Source organism: Psittacula echo, assembly GCF_963264785.1.
Source record: "Psittacula echo genome assembly, chromosome: 2".
Taxonomy (NCBI): domain Eukaryota; kingdom Metazoa; phylum Chordata; class Aves; order Psittaciformes; family Psittacidae; genus Psittacula; species Psittacula echo.
In genome coordinates, this window is record NC_137737.1 from 149,077,145 (window position 1) to 149,093,744 (window position 16,600).

General features: G+C 43.1%; 1 protein-coding gene across 4 annotated transcripts in view; it reads right to left on the reverse strand.

Annotated features, from left to right (window-relative positions):
- Positions 1-1,324: 1,324 nt before the first annotated feature.
- The window catches only part of ZHX1 (zinc fingers and homeoboxes 1), a 28,460-nt gene continuing 13,184 nt past the window's right edge, over positions 1,325-16,600 (reverse strand). For 2 of the 4 annotated variants that reach the window (XM_080610106.1, XM_080610105.1), the window contains exon 2: positions 1,325-12,066. In XM_080610106.1, coding sequence (XP_080466232.1) covers positions 9,225-11,849 — 2,625 coding nt within the window. In that variant the 5' untranslated portion in view covers positions 11,850-12,066 and the 3' untranslated portion in view covers positions 1,325-9,224. The remainder of the gene's footprint in view (positions 12,067-16,600) is intronic. The other 2 variants (XR_013956195.1, XR_013956196.1) reach the window with 2 other exon arrangements.

Consider the following 16,600-nt stretch of genomic DNA (forward strand, 5'->3'; position numbering starts at 1 on the left):
GAGCAGCTACAATTGCAGTATTATTTGTACTGTCTCCTTCAGTTCAGAACACATCATTATGAGAGGCTGTTCTATGGGCCCTCTTCCATGTGAGTCCCTTAAGACAGGCTGCACTGCAGTTATGTTTTTTCCTATTTGGCTTTCATTTAGGAAAACTGAAAATCACTGAAAATTGCTGCCAACACTGACCTTTATTTTCACCCAAAGACACAAATCAACTAGGTGTGACACACACTTTCATTCCCCTTTTCCCTCTTGTCTTTCTTCTACCACATAAATACTTTAAGTTAATGAACATCAGCTCAGCGCTGAGCCTGTAAAGAAACACACATGGGGGATGAATTAGTCACAATGCTCACAGTTCAATGTGATAGCGGTAGAAACATATAAATATATTCAAAGGTTTTCTTTTACAGCATTTGAAGTGCAACAAGTCATTGAACAACCAAAAATGTCAGAAACCACCATCCGACAGGCTAAAGACCACCATCAGCAGTATTCCAAAGCAACGCTGACTCCACAGGGAGCAACTGAACGTCATTCTAGAGGAGCCGTTCTGGTGTAAAAGGAAAAATAAGGCAGTGCACAAAGTGACTTGGTATTTTAAATTCTTAAATATAGTAGTTGACAATATTGTAATGAAAACAAATGGAAGAGGGAAGGGGCTGGGAAGAGGAGGCTGGGAGAGGGGAAACAACCCACAAGGCCAGCTGGTCCCTTGTGAAAATATCAACTGAATTGCAGCATTTTGGAATCACTGCTAACACTGTAAACAAAAAAGGTAACTGCTTAAAAGAAGGTGACTGCGTGCATAATCCAGGGCCTTCCATAACTCCCTCATTAGCTGATGGATTCTTGAATAAGCATTCCTTCTCTCCCCCCACCTTTTCTCACTTAACCAAGTAAAACTATTTGGCCAGCCACCAAGCTGTACTGAGGACTGGCACTCATCCCCATGGCTGTGTGTAGGTCACTACTTCAGCCAGGGATGTGATTTTTCAGGACTGACATAAGCTACAGCACAGGAGTGATTTTATCGCCATAAACACCTTGTTTTTAGGTGGGGATAGGTCTGGAGGCACAATGCCTGAGGGGAAGAACGGGTCTTGAGCCCCTCCTGTTGCAGCACAACAGCTGAAGCAGTCGGTGTGATGGGTCACACCGATTCAAGACAGCAGGGAACTTGTGTGAGCGCCAGCAAGTCGGGCTTGCCAGAGGGATGCAGAGCTCACGAGAAAGTGCTCACCTCGGAGCCTTCTCCTCAGAGGAGAAGGCACATGTTAAAAGCAACCACACAGCATAATGTCCCACTGACAGGGCTGAAATGGAGAGCTGGTTCCCACTCGCCCCTACCCTTCCCACTCCAAGTACTTTAAATGCAATAATAAAGAGCATCTGCCTTAATGGGAATAACCACATGAGTGTCCCTGGCCTGCTGACACGGCAGAACAGTGCAGCAACAAGCAGCTGTACTGACATGCACGTGAAGCTGACCTCACGCTGGCTGCTCAGCCAAAAGCCAGTTCTCCAAATTCAACGCATCTGAGGAATCAGTGAGATTCAGTTTTGTGTAACAGGGACAAAAAAAAAGGCATTTAAGAAGACGTGGTTTGTGGCAGTTTCATACAGACACGTTGCTGGTTTCCACACCACCTCTTAAACCCACACGCGCTCAGTAAGGAGACATTTATTCTATTACTTCTGTTTTCAGATTTTTGGTACAAAGTTTATTTTCAGCAGTTCCCACATGATCCTTTTCTTCTCCCAGTGTCTTCCAGGATTTTCCTCTCTCTGATTTATTCTCTTTATCTGTTGAAGCAAAAGCAGTAATTGCTACAGAAAGCAATAATGGAAATACTACAGATATCTTACAGCAGCATCCATCGTCTCTTTGCCTCAAAAAACATAACAAAAATAAATCCAAAGACAAGATCCGTAGTGCCACCAAGGCTTACGGGGGTAACATCCAGAAGTATGCTGCATTCCCATACAGGAGTTGTACAAGTCCAGCACAACTTCCCAAGTTTGTGCAGAGCCTGATAAATAAGACACAGAAAATATCAGTTACGTTATATACTGTTTCTAAGAACTTTTACTCTGTAAAATGTTTGGTCACTCAAAGCTATAAGCTTAATCACATATCAAAGAACACAGGCAGTAAAGCCCATCTTACTAGAACATATAGTATTAGGCCAAACAAAATATAAGAGGACAAAATCTAGTGGTCACTGAAGCCTCTTCAAAAAAGGTCTAAACCAGACTGTTTCCATCGTGTATCAGAATAAAAATGTACTGTATTAAAATCTGATTTTTTTTCGTGTTTTTTACAAGCTGTCTTTTAATCAGTCTTCTATTTACAGTGCAGAACTTCTGCCAACTGCAGTAGTTTAACTTTGGCACAACACGAAGTTCCAATCCTTTTGAGTATTCAAGTCCTGTGTGTGTCCAAAAATGTTCTTGGTTTCACGAAAGATTAGGCCCATTCACAGTTAACCAGTTCTCTTGAACTCTTTCAAGAATTGCTTCCCCTTCACCACGCTGGGCAGCTACAAAGGAAAGACACTGTAAGCTATTGCATCATTCAAAAGAAACTCTTCATTCTCAACAGTGACAGTATTGTTGCTTCCTTTAACATCACAGACACCAGACAGATCACACAGACGGCTACACTCCGGACACCTTCTAAAAGCCTTGCTGGTTGTTAGTGAATCGTCTTCCTCATACTTCAAATACGTAACAATGCATTGACTTGACTTCATTTCACATGTCAAACAGGACATATAAATATATTGCAATATACTATAGAAAGTTGCAAAGCGCCATCATTTCTGTAAACGAGACCGACACCTGTAACTCTCCTGTGCACATGAAGAGCAGTACCCAGTGCTACGTTTTCTATACAATATAAAGCCTTCCCGGGTAGGGCGACTCATTTTAGTGCATTCCTGTACAGACTGTAAGCACACATGCAGAGAGCCAACTATGCAAAACTGGGAACACTTCTGTGAGCTGGAACTGGAGATGGGAGGAACATTTCGAAATCATAGTGGAGCTCTTGTAGTTGATCATTTTGTATCACAGATGAAGAATCTCCCATCATTCCAGCAGATTCCTTAGGGAAACTTTTGTGATAGGTATCTAGTACTGAATAAGCATAAGACAATACTTTCATCAACTGTGACACAAGTATTATGTGTCTTAACACATTCCAAGTTATGCACAGTCCAATGTTTATATAGTAACTTTATCTCCACAATACTTGAGAAACCCCAAATCATTTTTATGCCACAGTATTATAACCAAGGACCAGTTACTTTATCCACCACATTAGTGCTACCTGCTCTAGAATAAAAGAAAAAAACAAAGGCAAATAAAACAAACCAAAAGGCCTCACACTCCCCAACAAGCGCCAAGTTGGAAGCAGAGGTAAGTACCATTGCAAACCACACCACCAAAGTCAGTGCTGCAATCCAGCCAGGTGAAGATCCATCTCACCTAATTTCAGTTGTCTGTAGCGCGAGTGTCTGCCCTCAAGCCACGTGTCACACACACTCAGTGGGGCTGAGGGTGCAGACACGTGGGGTGAGCAGCCCTGCATTCTCTGGGTATGCCAACAAGGGCTGTCTTGCTCAAATGCAGACATCAGTCTGCAATCAGACAAATCCTACCTTAACTCTCAAGAAGTGCTACAGCATCCTCAGTTACCATTCTACATCTTACGATGATGTCTAAGTGGGTTTTGCAATGACTGGAAAAGTGCAGATGCTCTTCACTACAGAAGGAGAAAAAACCCTGAGCGCTCCAACCATTAAACTTGAAAACACTGGTTATAACCCACCTGTGCTTTGGAACATCCCTTCTTTAAATGTGAGAAAGCTGCACAGAAATCTGAGCTCTGGAGTGGGTGTAAGAAGCTGCTGAGGGGATTTTTCACTTTCTGTTACAACCTTCATTTTAAAATCTTTTCCTATGTAATTTTAACACATCAGCAAACCTCAAGTAGCTTGAGTGATAAGCTTGTGTCAAGCTCCCTGGTAAATCTACTTATCCTAGGATATCACAAGCTTGATACAGGTGTAGCGCAGCACTGTTCAGTGCAGGGAACCAAGCCCTGTACTAGCCCTTCCCACCTTTAATTTATACACTTATCCCAAGTATTATGGACAACTCTCAACAGTTTTACTGCTTTCTGATCATTGACACTATCTTTCCATTACTACTGAACGTAGGCAAAATTATTTTCCAAGAAAAATAAATTAAATCAAAGAAAGTAGCTATATTTCATTGCACTCCACTTCTGTGCATTCAGGTTAGGGCAGGGATATTTAATATTACAGAAGCTTAAAGATTATCTTCTCTCCTTGGGAGATATGAATATAGACAGACACAGGACTCCGGTGGAGGACGCAAATCAACACTATCCTATTTACAGAAGCACGTACTGACATCCAGCCTGAATACACAGTACTCCATTAAGTGCAAAACGCTCCACACCTTAAACTACAGCTTGGTTACTCAGCAGCCAGAGACCAGATGTCAGAGTTAACTGCTGTGCTCTCATTTCAGAAGGAAACGGAGGAGGAAGAGGAGAGTGAATGCATCTTTGGGCTTTCTGGCCTACAGGGGCTGCGTAAGGCCACGAATCACTTTGTCCGTGCTCCAGAAATGCTTTCTCTGCTCTGTAGAGGACAAGGGAATGCATTCGCCTGCCTCAAGAGTTCCTTGGTGAGCAGGAAGAAAATGGGCTTTTGCCCAAAGTCAGCAATCATGTGCAGGCATTGCAAGAGTTTCCTTCCAATAATCAAAGTTACAGCCAGACCCCACATTGCATATAATGTCATGAAAAAGCAGGTTTGAAAATGGTCCTGGGTGAGGTTAAAAAAGGGAATGGCCTAATTTACTAGAGTGTATTAGAGATAATCCACTAAATTCTAATCATGAGGTCTCAGATATCTTTCCTCTCCTCTGCATTCAAAACAAAGCAGAGATTTCCGTGTGCTCAGAATGACTGAGTTCAACACTTTGCTTGTTCTGTCAGGACAGCAAGAGAAAAATGCCTTGCTTATCAGCTTCTAGGTAAGTGAATTCTGCAGGGCAAGCAAAAGCCAGAGCCTTCAAGCTTCTGCATTTTCCCTTCTTTCCTCTTCTTACAAGCCAGCACTCTGTTAGTTCATTCAAACCTCCAGGGAGGAATAGGTCTGACCTTCTTTCTACAACAAACACTAACCTTGGTCATTGAGAGGTTGATACTGGGAAGAGAGCGCTATTTAAGATGGAACGGTGCTCTTTCATTGTGCTCAGAAGGAAGAGCAAAACGTGCCATGAAGCAGCACAATACACTGAAGGTGGGATGCCTCAGCCGGTTTAACACTGCTTTCTTCCTTTTAGCCCTTCCTCTCCATTCTGGCACAGGATCACCTTTACTCTCTAGCTGAACTCCAGAAATACAGAGGCCATAGCACAGGTTCATCTATACACAGTTCTTTAACCCACAGGGAAATCAACAAAACCCTGCATCGACACCCACCCCAGGGTAGGTGGACTTTCTTGCCCCTTACGTCCCCACTGTCAACACAGCTCAGTCCAAGTGACTTCCAAGCATCTTGTAGGTGTGTGTAAGCTACAAGAGGGAGCCGTGCTGCAGAGGTGCACTGCCAATGAGCACAGGGATACTCAGATTCATCACCCACTGAGACACTTGTTGATATGCTTAAGTTGAGGAAGTTTCCTGTGTGTAACTGGGAGGATGAGAAGGTGCCTTATCCTACCCCCAGGAGATTTCTGTTTCTCTTGGGTGACTACACAGTGTGCCTTGAGTATGTAGGTAAGGCGCACAGCAGCCTAAGGTTGGCTACACCACTGCTACCAGGAGCTTTGAGTTCCCACCACCCACATCTGCAAGTCCTAGATAAAATACACCAGCATGCTGACAGCTCTTTCCAATGCTTCAGTCCTCGTACGAGAAGCCTCCAGAAGGAATTTCGCTCCCTCCCAGTATGCAGTGCAAATATACACATGCTGTAAACACAAAATAAACTGGTAATCAATGGACTCTGTTTGTTCAAACAGAAATAACAGACAGATTATGAGCAATAATGAATGCATGCAAGTGCTGCCTTCAGGCTGAACCCACCCAGATTTTTCTCATCCTTGGCACAACTGAAAGGCTTAACATGTGCATGTAGCCCAAAGGAAACGCGGGTAACTCTGCATCTCCTGTTAGCCAGCCCACAGCACATGGTTACATTTCAATTTTACTCTCTGCAAAGAGACAATGTTCCTCAGTGGGCTGTAAATACCATTAGAACCAGTGGAATACATGGAACTGCAATACTTACAACTGAGGATCTGGCCCGGTATACATCAGCCACCATCTCTGACAGTCCCACTGACAGAATATGTCCAATCCAACTATATTCAGTCTGATAAACAATGTATTTCCTCTTCCTGTGTTTTTCAGACCAGATGTGCTACGGCCTGCCATTGTAGCTGAGTGTTATTTAACAGAACACTGCCAACATGGAAGATTTCCCAGTTTGATCGTGTAATTAACTTGGATCTTTATTTTTTCCCATCTTGTAAAGAAGGTCGGATTTAATGTAACCTAAATGCAGTCTCTGCTAACAAAAAAAGGAGCTCTTTATTTAGACAGGTTGCTTGGGTGAGGGTTTTCTGTTTGTTTTTTCACGAAGAATATTAATTCTGGGTCAATCTTATGGATTCAGCCAACTGCAGACTTTGCTCACTAGAGGCATATTCCCAAGGATTTTAAGGATTTGCTTTAATATTTTTGGAAACTTAAAAATAGCATCTCCTTCCCTACTAGCTTTGTCCTTTCCCACTCAGCAAGCACCGTATTCCCAGTGGAGAATCTTTCTTCTATCTGCTGACATCTACAACAGCCTCATCCATATCATTACCAGCCAAACAAGAATACCTCCCAACCACATGTAACAGCCAAAGCTGAAAAGGCCAGATCCTGATCTCTCCTGCACCACCTCACATCCAGAGCCATAAACACTCCAGTGAAATAAGCTGACAACACGGCTTTGCTTTTCCCTCACCCACAAGTTAAACTGAGGGCTTCTGAGCTATCCCTCCCTAGCACCATGGCTCCTTTCTGCCTCACCAATTTCAATCATGGAAGCCAGGGAATAGCTTCATCATCAAATTCACCTCACACACCAACAGCCATGGCCTTTTTCTTTCCAGCACTCTCTAAAGCTCACCCTGGTAACATGGCTTTCATATAGAACATCCTCCTGCAACTCTAGCAGCCTGTTCAATCTGGGAGCAGAAAGGCAGCTAAAGCAACCACAGAGGAAGGCGAATCCAGGCGGTTAACAGTATTCTTTGTTGGATGTTACTCCCTTTGTTGCTTTGACCTGGGTTTCACCCACATTCATGTAGGAAAACGAGATCTAACACGGACTCCTCTGCTTCAGAAAATCATGACTAAAATGACTTTCTTGGTCCTTTGGCCATTACCCCAGGGAGAAAGAAAGAATAATCCTAGAATCGGTTCCTGGAGATGTGGAATCATTGGGACACATTTTCCCGACGCTAACCTCTCATAGGTCATCACATGCAGAAGCCTACAGAGAAGACGCTGACAGGTGTGCAAAAGGACATTGCAAGCATCCTTTCCATTAGTGACAGTGTAAAAGCAGACAATGCTGGTGACAACAGCACCAATTCATCATCATCTTTTGACATCTAAATAGCAAGCAACTTACCCCTAAAAAATGCAGACTGACAGTAGCAAGACCACAACCTACTCTTCCTCAATGTACCAGTTCTATGGAACACCATCTATCTGCCTAAACTAACTCCTGTGAATTTGGCCTGGTTTTAAGTTGCTAATTCAAAATCTACAACCACTTCAACATCTTGAGACTAAATGGCCTTTCCCCCCCAAGTTTTAAAGACACTTATTCAAGATGTGGATGTTTCACATCAGGTTAAACTACTTCTGCAGTTCAGTTCAGGCAGATCAAATCTCCTGTAGAAGTTAAGCGCGTTCACCCAGCAGCCCTAAGAACAACCAGCATAGTGGCGAGCTCAATCTATTGAGATGAATTTAAGTTAAACTTGCACACGCATCGTTCAGCTGGGCTATCGCTGAGGAACAATTAAACACTGGCGTGTTTATCATTCCTAAGCATCTAAAAGCCATATAACTTCATTTTGTTTGAGAATTAAACATCATGTCATCGCCACAACCTACTTGAAAACTTTTCTTAATAGCACCCAAAGACACTTTGCATCTCTGTATCTGTGGATTCTTACAACCCCCATAAGCAACTCTGAATGCCTTTTAGGCAGTTTACACCTCACGTTTACCTTCAAATTCAGTGTAAGATTTCAAGAATTACTTTTTTTTTAGCTAGAAACATACATACTTTTCTTACCATTTCCAACAAAGGAAAAGAATGCACAAGCTAAAAATGAATGTTACTATCAACTGCATCAAGTCTGTCAGGCATTTAAATTAAACTGGTGTAGGATACACTGATTAAATGTAACGAAAAGCATCTTCTAGCATTGGACTCATTCAGTTAGCTCATAATTATCAACAAGTGACATTTCAGCACAAGTTCTGTAAACCCAAAACACTCTGAAGATACACAAAAGGTGCCAAGACCACCTCATTTTCTTAAACCAAGCCATCCTCACCCCTAGGTTCATTGATTCCTTTGTCACACTTTTCCCCTTCTCTTTTGTTTTGAACTCTTTCCTTAAGAAATAAACCCAGGCCTTGAAACCTTTCAGGTGAAGCGATGTTTGCAAAAAGACATCTTAGGTTTTTGTATGTTCCTCCTTCGTGAGCAATGTTCTCCTACAGCAACAAAAAAATGAGTCTGTGGTGGTTTTGGAATTAAACAACATAAGGCAATTAAATATTGAGAAGCAGTCAGGTAAATGATGAACATGAACCTTCCCATCAGTAACGCAGAAGAGGAGGAGCTGAACTGGATCCGATTTGTAATCCCGTGTCCTAGGCTAGGCCTGAGGATGTCCACCTCTTGTAGCAAGGAAGCAAATAGTTGTCGCCTGCTTGCAGGTTGCATCTTGCAGGTTGCATCTTGCCCAGGTTCTTTTAGGTGGAAGAAAGATGCTAAGCAGGTGCTTGCTAAACTGAAGGCCATGACGAAATCATTTGGCTCTTCACCATAACATCAAACTCATTAATAGGTTTTTGGCCCCAAATCCCAAATTGCACATCAATCTGACTTTGAAAGTTTACGCTTAACATGTCGGGGGGGTTCCCAAGTATCACTATCATCCGTTTCTTCCTCATCTTCCTGCTCTTCCAACATTTCGTCTTCCTCCTCATTCTCATCAAACAGCTCTATTCCAAGTTCTAATCTTCGCTGCCTTTCTGCAAACCACTCTCTGACCTGCTCATATCCCATGTGAGATTTGGCTACCAGTTCATCAAGGTCTTGCTCATTAAGGAATTTGTGCTTCATGTAGTAGTCCTTCAGGATTGCTGTTCCAGTTTTGAACTTTATGACAGACACACCTCTGTCCCAGCAATTTAACCTCTTGCTTCCCCGAGGCCTCCCTCGGGGCCTGCCTCTCCCCCTCCCTTTTGGTCTTCCTCTCCCTCTCTTCCTTGCAAAGCCTTGGCCATTCAGACTGTTTGCACTGGCGCTCTGGTAATAATAATACCACTTCAATCCACCGTTTTTCCAGGCGTAGCGAGTATCTCCAAACCAGCTCACGATTTCTGATCTTGGGAGTCCAGTTTCTTCTGCCAGCTTGTTGTATTCCTGCGGAGACGGCCACTGAGTACGGACAAAGGAACTTTTGAGCATGTGCAACTGCTCTGGTGATTTTTTGCCTATTTTGCTTGAAGTGGAACACCCTGATTTTGCTCCCGCTGCTCCATCTCCCACAGATGTTTCTCCAGCCTCTTCTTTTGAGCTGCCAGCATTGCTCTCATTCAAGTCAGCTCCTTCTTCCTTCAAGACCTTTGATTTCCTTTTCTCTATAAACCAGGCATCAATCTCTCTCCTGGTGAGTTTGGTTTGGGCTCTTAACCTATTCATTTCCTCATCGGTAAGGATGGGGTTATTAAGAAAACTTGCTTGGAGGATTTGCAGCTGCTCAGCAGTCTTCTCTTTGAATTTCTGTGGGGTGAAATCAGGGAAAGCACTCCATGATGACTTGTTTTGTGGAGTGGCTCCCGTTGGGGACTCGTTCATTTCATCGCTTGAATCAATAACAATGGTGGCACATGAATCACTGTTGAGATGAATCCCATGATTATTCTTGGAGTTTCTCTGATTGTAGCGTGTATCACTGAACCACTTTTTGATCTCTCCTTTAGTCAGGCCCGTTATTTTCATAAGCCTAACGATTTCTGAATCTTGAGGAAACTGATTTTTAAGGTAGCTCACTTTCAGTTCTGCCAGCTGCTCCTTAGTTTTCTTCGCTCGGATGCCAAAGGAGTCAGGATTCATCAGGGCAGATTCATTTTTGATAGGCTGAGGGGCTGGAACAGCAGCTACTTGTTTGGATTCCGCAATAGGCTGGGCAGTGTGAATCTGACTCTTCTGTAACTGTGTTTGATTTGGGACTCCTGCTACAGTCAAAGCTATTGGGGCTGTTACTGGTAATGTATTTGCACCTGCAACTTGAGTGAGAACTAGTCCTGGCTGACCAACTATTTGGCATGTCTGTAAAATTGAAGGTAAGCCATTGCTAGCGGCAGAAATGTGTGCTGGAATAACAGTAATTGTCTGTGGCACAGTATGCACTGTGCCATTAAATTGTTTCCTCCTTGCTTCCTCCACTTCCTCTGGTGTCCAGCTCACACCATGCTTCAGACGCTGGGCAGAAAACCATATTTTAATCTGTTCCTCTGTATACTTAGCTTGAGTGGAAAGAACAGTGATTTCCGACATGGTTGGATATGGGAATTTGTTGTAGGTGTTAAGCAAAAGAGGATTGTTATCCAAAGCAGTATTATAGGCTGGAATGCTATTTACAGGTATTAGCACTTTTGGAATCAGGTTTGAGTTCTGTGGAGCTGTAACAGCTGTTATGACCTGTGCCACCCCAGGCTGAAGCACTGGTGCTGGAGTCACCACCGCACTGGCCATGTCTGCTGCACTGCCACCAACCGAGTGGCTTGCTTTTGACTCAGAAACTGCCGGTGGTGGGTTTTCTACTACTTCTTCAGAGTTTGGCTCATTTTCAGTTCCCTTTTCTTCACCAGGAATGTCATCAGCTACATTGTGGAAAACAGCAATACGTTTAGTCTCTGTTTTGTTTTTCATCATTTTCATAATAGGAGTTTTGCTAATTGAGATCCCTGAGGAGGGGACCTCAGCAGAGTCAGCCTGTTCAGCGTTTTCTTCCCTAACAAAACTCCCATCGAAAGTGAGATCGTTTACTGTTTGTTCAAAGATTGTCTGATTATTACGTTTCACCATGGTCAATTTAAAATTCTCCTCTCCAGGGTGGTACTTTAAATTATGTTCCGAGAGAGCATCGTATCTTTTGGTAAGGAAATTGCATTCTACACAAACGTAGGATGAATTTAATACTACGTTGGGATGTTCTGAATCCACATGAAAAGTAAACATATTGAGATCTGGAGTTTGAAAAGTACAATATTTACACTCATAACCACCTTCGACTTTACTTGTATTTTTCTGATTGTCCGAATCCACACACTCATGGGCATCCTCATCACTTGTTACGCTCTCTGCTGTCGGGTTATCTGCTGGCGTGAGTACGGGTGGTCCTTCCTCCAAGTCTGATACCATTTCTAGATCCGGATCCTGCTCGTTGGCTAAGACCATGCACGGTGTTGTTGATTTTCTTTTACTTGCCATGCCTGCTATGTGAAAATGATGCTGACTGGTCAGATATAGACTTAGCTTCAAGCTCTTCCTGATTAATAATAATGGCTTTCGGTACTTCAAGTCAGTTCTTGTAAAGTCTCAACATTTATCCCATTAGCAGCTTTCCTTTTGTAGTGCAATTAGATTAAAAATTGATAGTCGAGGATGAGATGTTGAGACACACTGTTTTAAAGTCCACATCCACCACCTGCAGCAAAGAAGAGACAGTGGAATTAGTTCAATTTAAAGAGTAGCTTCTATTCTGCTACATATTATGGCTTAAGAGAATTCAGTCCTTTGGGTTCAGTCTGCCACTGTTCATCCCCTGAAAACCAGCAGACCTGTTCCAAGAAGATATACTCAAAGCTAAATTAAGAAAGGCAAAATCTAATCCACTTATCACAGCCTGAAACTTGTTTTAATTCATGTCAATGCAGTGAAAGGCGTAAAACACAGAATGGTGTAAACTAGGTAATTTTCTGACCACTTCCCTTTCTTCAGAAGCCCTTTTTTTTGGCACAGTGCTGAGGTCAGTTGGCCTGTATGATTTCTGTAGTCTTGCCTGTGAACTGCTTTGCCTAAGTTACAACAGCTTCTCTCCACTGCCCTCTGAGCTCAAGTCCTTCCTATCACAAACTCAACCCCAGTATGACACCTCCACTACTAAGTCTGTCATGTCTTCCATGTCAGAGGTTGGGCAGAGTCCTAGAAAAGGCAGGTTTAGAGTGTTCTTCTATTGCCTTGTACACACAAGGATGATGATGTGCAGGGCCTTTCTCCCAAGTCTCCCATCGCCATCCCTGGCGGTGCTCAAGGCCAGGTTGGACAGAGCCTTGGGTGGCATGGTTTAGCGCGAGGTATCCCTGCCCATGGCAGGGGGGTTGGAACTGGATGATCTTAAGGTCCTTTCCAACCTTAACTATTCTATGATTCTATGAAGTCTGAAAACAGGCAAAACAATGTCTTTTTAAGGCACTCTGACAGACAAAAGATGACTATCCTTTCTTCCTAGCTCCCCAAATGTCATTCTCCCATTGAAGACCAATCCCAAGCCAATCAAATCTGATTGCTAGCACATGGCAATTAACTAAAATCTGTTTTCATGCTTCTATGCATTAACAAGGACATGACTGATTGTGTGAACTCTGCCAGAGAGAAAAAGCATTAAAGAGGGCTATAACAAGCAGGAGCCACACGAATTTATGTAAATAATTTTAGGAAAACTAAAGTACCACCAAACAGAGCTGAGGCCTAAGGAAATTCAGAGAATAAATGTAATCTCAAATAGCATGGACTGGAATGAATTTTATCCCACAGGGACCACAACTCATCTGCTGGAATTGATGCATAAAATTCTGCAGAGGGTTATAAACTCTGTAATCATCTTCCTCCCAGAATAAAATCAGACACTGATTTCTCATACCAGAAATCCCATCGGTACATGCATTTTTAGACAGCGGAACATCATCGACTTGCCAAAGTGAGGGCACTCTCAAGTTCAAGGGGAATACTCAGTAGCTGATTCAGAAGGTTTAGAAAGGGAACAGCATGTAAAAGGTTAAAAACGGAAGGCAAGCTTTGTTTATGGCAGTCTTAAAGGAAAAAGAACAGTGTAAAAGGAAGAAAGGCAGTTACAAGGAATGGGAAGAAGGGGGAGAAAACCAACTTATTTTTCACTGTACAACCTTTTTTGAGTATGGGATAGGAAGGAAAATAAGTAATTCTTAGCTACACATTTTTTCCTCAGGCAAAAGATGAAAGTGCTCATCTATAGCTGTCACCCAATGCTGCTCCATAAGCTGTTTTGGAAACACTGTGCCTCACCTCACTTTGTTGTAAGAATCCTCCCCAAATGTTCTCAGCAGCCACCCTCTGCACTACTACTGTGCCTACATCCAAAGTGCACAGCCCAACAGGACAGGCTTCTTATGCCAAGGATACGGTTCCATGGCATTAAGGACACTGACAATGCTCAATAAATCTTGGGTAATCATCATTCCAGGATGACAATTATTTAAAAGCACCAAGGTTGAAAGATACCCTTTTTGCGCAAGTTAATGCCGGCAGTCTGTAAAACCATGCAGAAGATATTTAACACATACACAAACTATGTATTGCAGGCCGTCTCATTCACCTTTGCAGTGAGAGAACCATGAAGCAAAGCTAAACGGATCCATTTGTCTCAGGATCCTGAAGGATGAGAGGTAGAGCATTATTAACTGTGCTGCTTCTCCGTGGGGCTGGAGGGCTCTTGACAAAAGACGGGCATCTGCCAAGACTCAACGTTGAGCAATGCTCCTGGGGCAGAGCTGGGTGGTATTACCTAATCCTTCTGGATCTTGAGTAAAATCTCAGAAATGCCAGAAATGCTCATTTTCAAAAGCTACTTAACAGCGAGTCTTGCTGACTGAAATTGCAGTTTGAGAAGCGACTGTGGTACTCGGCAGTGCCTCAGCCCTAGCACAGCACGTAGCAGGATCTATACGCAGGGTAGTCTGTGTGAACTTAAGGGCTTGCTGAGGTTCCCAGTCTGGGATGGCAGAGAGCAGAAGTGAAAGCAACGTTTGACCTGACCTGCAGTGCTGAAGCATGCTCGAGATAAGGCTGGAGATAAGGAATTAAATGGGAAACCAGTCCAACAAATCAGTGTTTTTCTCCAGTCCCTTCGTTTACCCAATAGCGTTCACTCTGCCTGCAGGCCTACAGTTCCACATGCCGTTGCATCACCTGCAGCCTTCTAGTTCAATCTCTGTATAACATTTCTGTTTGCTGTGGTTCAGTTTCACTCATGGTACACAGGCCAATTATCCTGTTCCTCCACTGTTCACCTACACAGCAACATGCTTCTTTTGATGCAAGAAGGTCTCAGAAGAAGAAAGCTGCATCTATGGTCTTTGGACTACACTATGTAGTAGTTGAGACCCCACCTAGAGTACTGCATCCAGCTCTGGGGTCCTCAGTACAGGAAAGACATGGACCTGTTGGAGAGGGTCCAGAGAAGGGCCACAAAAATGATCAGTGGGACAGAGCACCTCTCCTATGAGGAGTTGGGGTTGGTCAGCCTGGAGAAGAGAAGGCTTCGAGGAGACCTTATTGAGGCCTTTCAGTTCTTAAAACTGGCCTATAAGAAAGACGGAGAGAGACTTTTTAGCGAGGTTTGTTGCAACAGGATGAGGGGTGATGGTTTGAAACTGAAGAGAGGAGATTCAGGCTGGATGTGAGGAAGAAATTCTTTACAATGAGGGTGGCAAAACACTGGCACAGGTTGCCCAGATTGGTGGTGGATGCACCATCCCTGGAGGCATTCAAGGCCAGGCTGGACATGGTTCTGAGCAACCTGATCTAGCTGAAGATGTCCCTGCTCATTGCAGGGGGGTTGACAGTAGACGATCTTAAGTTCCTTTCCAACCCAAACCATTCTATGATTCTATGATTTCAAAACCCTGTTTAATTCAAGCCTATGAAGAGCTATGACAGCATTCATTAAAATCTCAACAAAGCAGGATGCTTACAAACCTTCCCAGCCTTCTTTCCTCTGCCGACTTTACAGAAATCTCCATTCCCTTCTCGGTGTTAATGGGTTTATTCAATCTGTAGCACCCTCCCTGACACATTCTCTCAGTTTACCTGGGGATTACGAAAAGTACTCACACTTCAGTAATTTACCATCATTGCACTTCAGTTCCTCTACATCACCCCTCCCACACTGCTTACAGGAATGACCATGTGCGACCTTGCTGTGTGTCTTGACTTCAGTAAGGTTTGCAACATCCTGTTCCAGCAGGCCAATTACTCCAGCAAAAGTGGAATCAGACTGGCTTGACATAGTCTGGTTTTGACACATGCACCCATTCCAGAACCTTGTTACAATTCTCTAGGCTCCATAGACTGCCTTTTTAGCAAACTCTTCCAGTATGGTCCTGGGAATAAAGATCCCATTAACCAGCCTGTGATTCCCTGCCAGTTTTTCTCCCCTGCTCATACCTCTCCTCATTTAACCAGACTCCGTTTGCTTGTATCAAGTCTGCTGAGACCTCCCTGCATCCTCTATGAATTCCTGAAGATCATCACTAATGCTAAAGAGATTGCTTTGGCTTGTCCCTTACATACTTTAGGGTCAAATGCGTGACTTAATATTGTTTGAGATTTTCTATTTTTATCAGGAGTGCATTTTTATCCCTCCCTGTTAATACTGACATTATATTGTGCAATTTGGTTTGTAATTAAATACTCCAAGTGTTTGCTTTATGTCAAAAGCAGCATTTTTCAACGAAAGAATCTGAAGAGAACCTTTCAGTTAGTTGCACTCTTAATCCCTCAAGACATGCATCCCTGTGATCCCCTTCTGTCATTTTACCTCAGATTTTCCTACAATTGACATTCCCAGAAAAACCAGCCCATGAAACAGGCATTGTCCCAGGAACATAAAAACAGTAAGTGCAGGTATATTTTTGGAGGTCCAGGACCTTACATTTTATCTCTGAGCAGGCAACTGCACAGAACAATGCTCTCCAGAAACAGATCATAAACATTAAATATTCCCAGTTAATCAATAATTATATTAAGACAGATTTATTTCAGAGTGGAATTCAACACTTAAAATTGTTTCTACAGCAGATTTGGATAAAGACTTATAGAAATATGTTCTAAACACAGGCAGAAACCTTCGATTCATTAAATGGGTTGACAGCAGAAGGCACACCTAAAAGAATCTGTCTGCAACAATTTTTTTTACCCCCCTC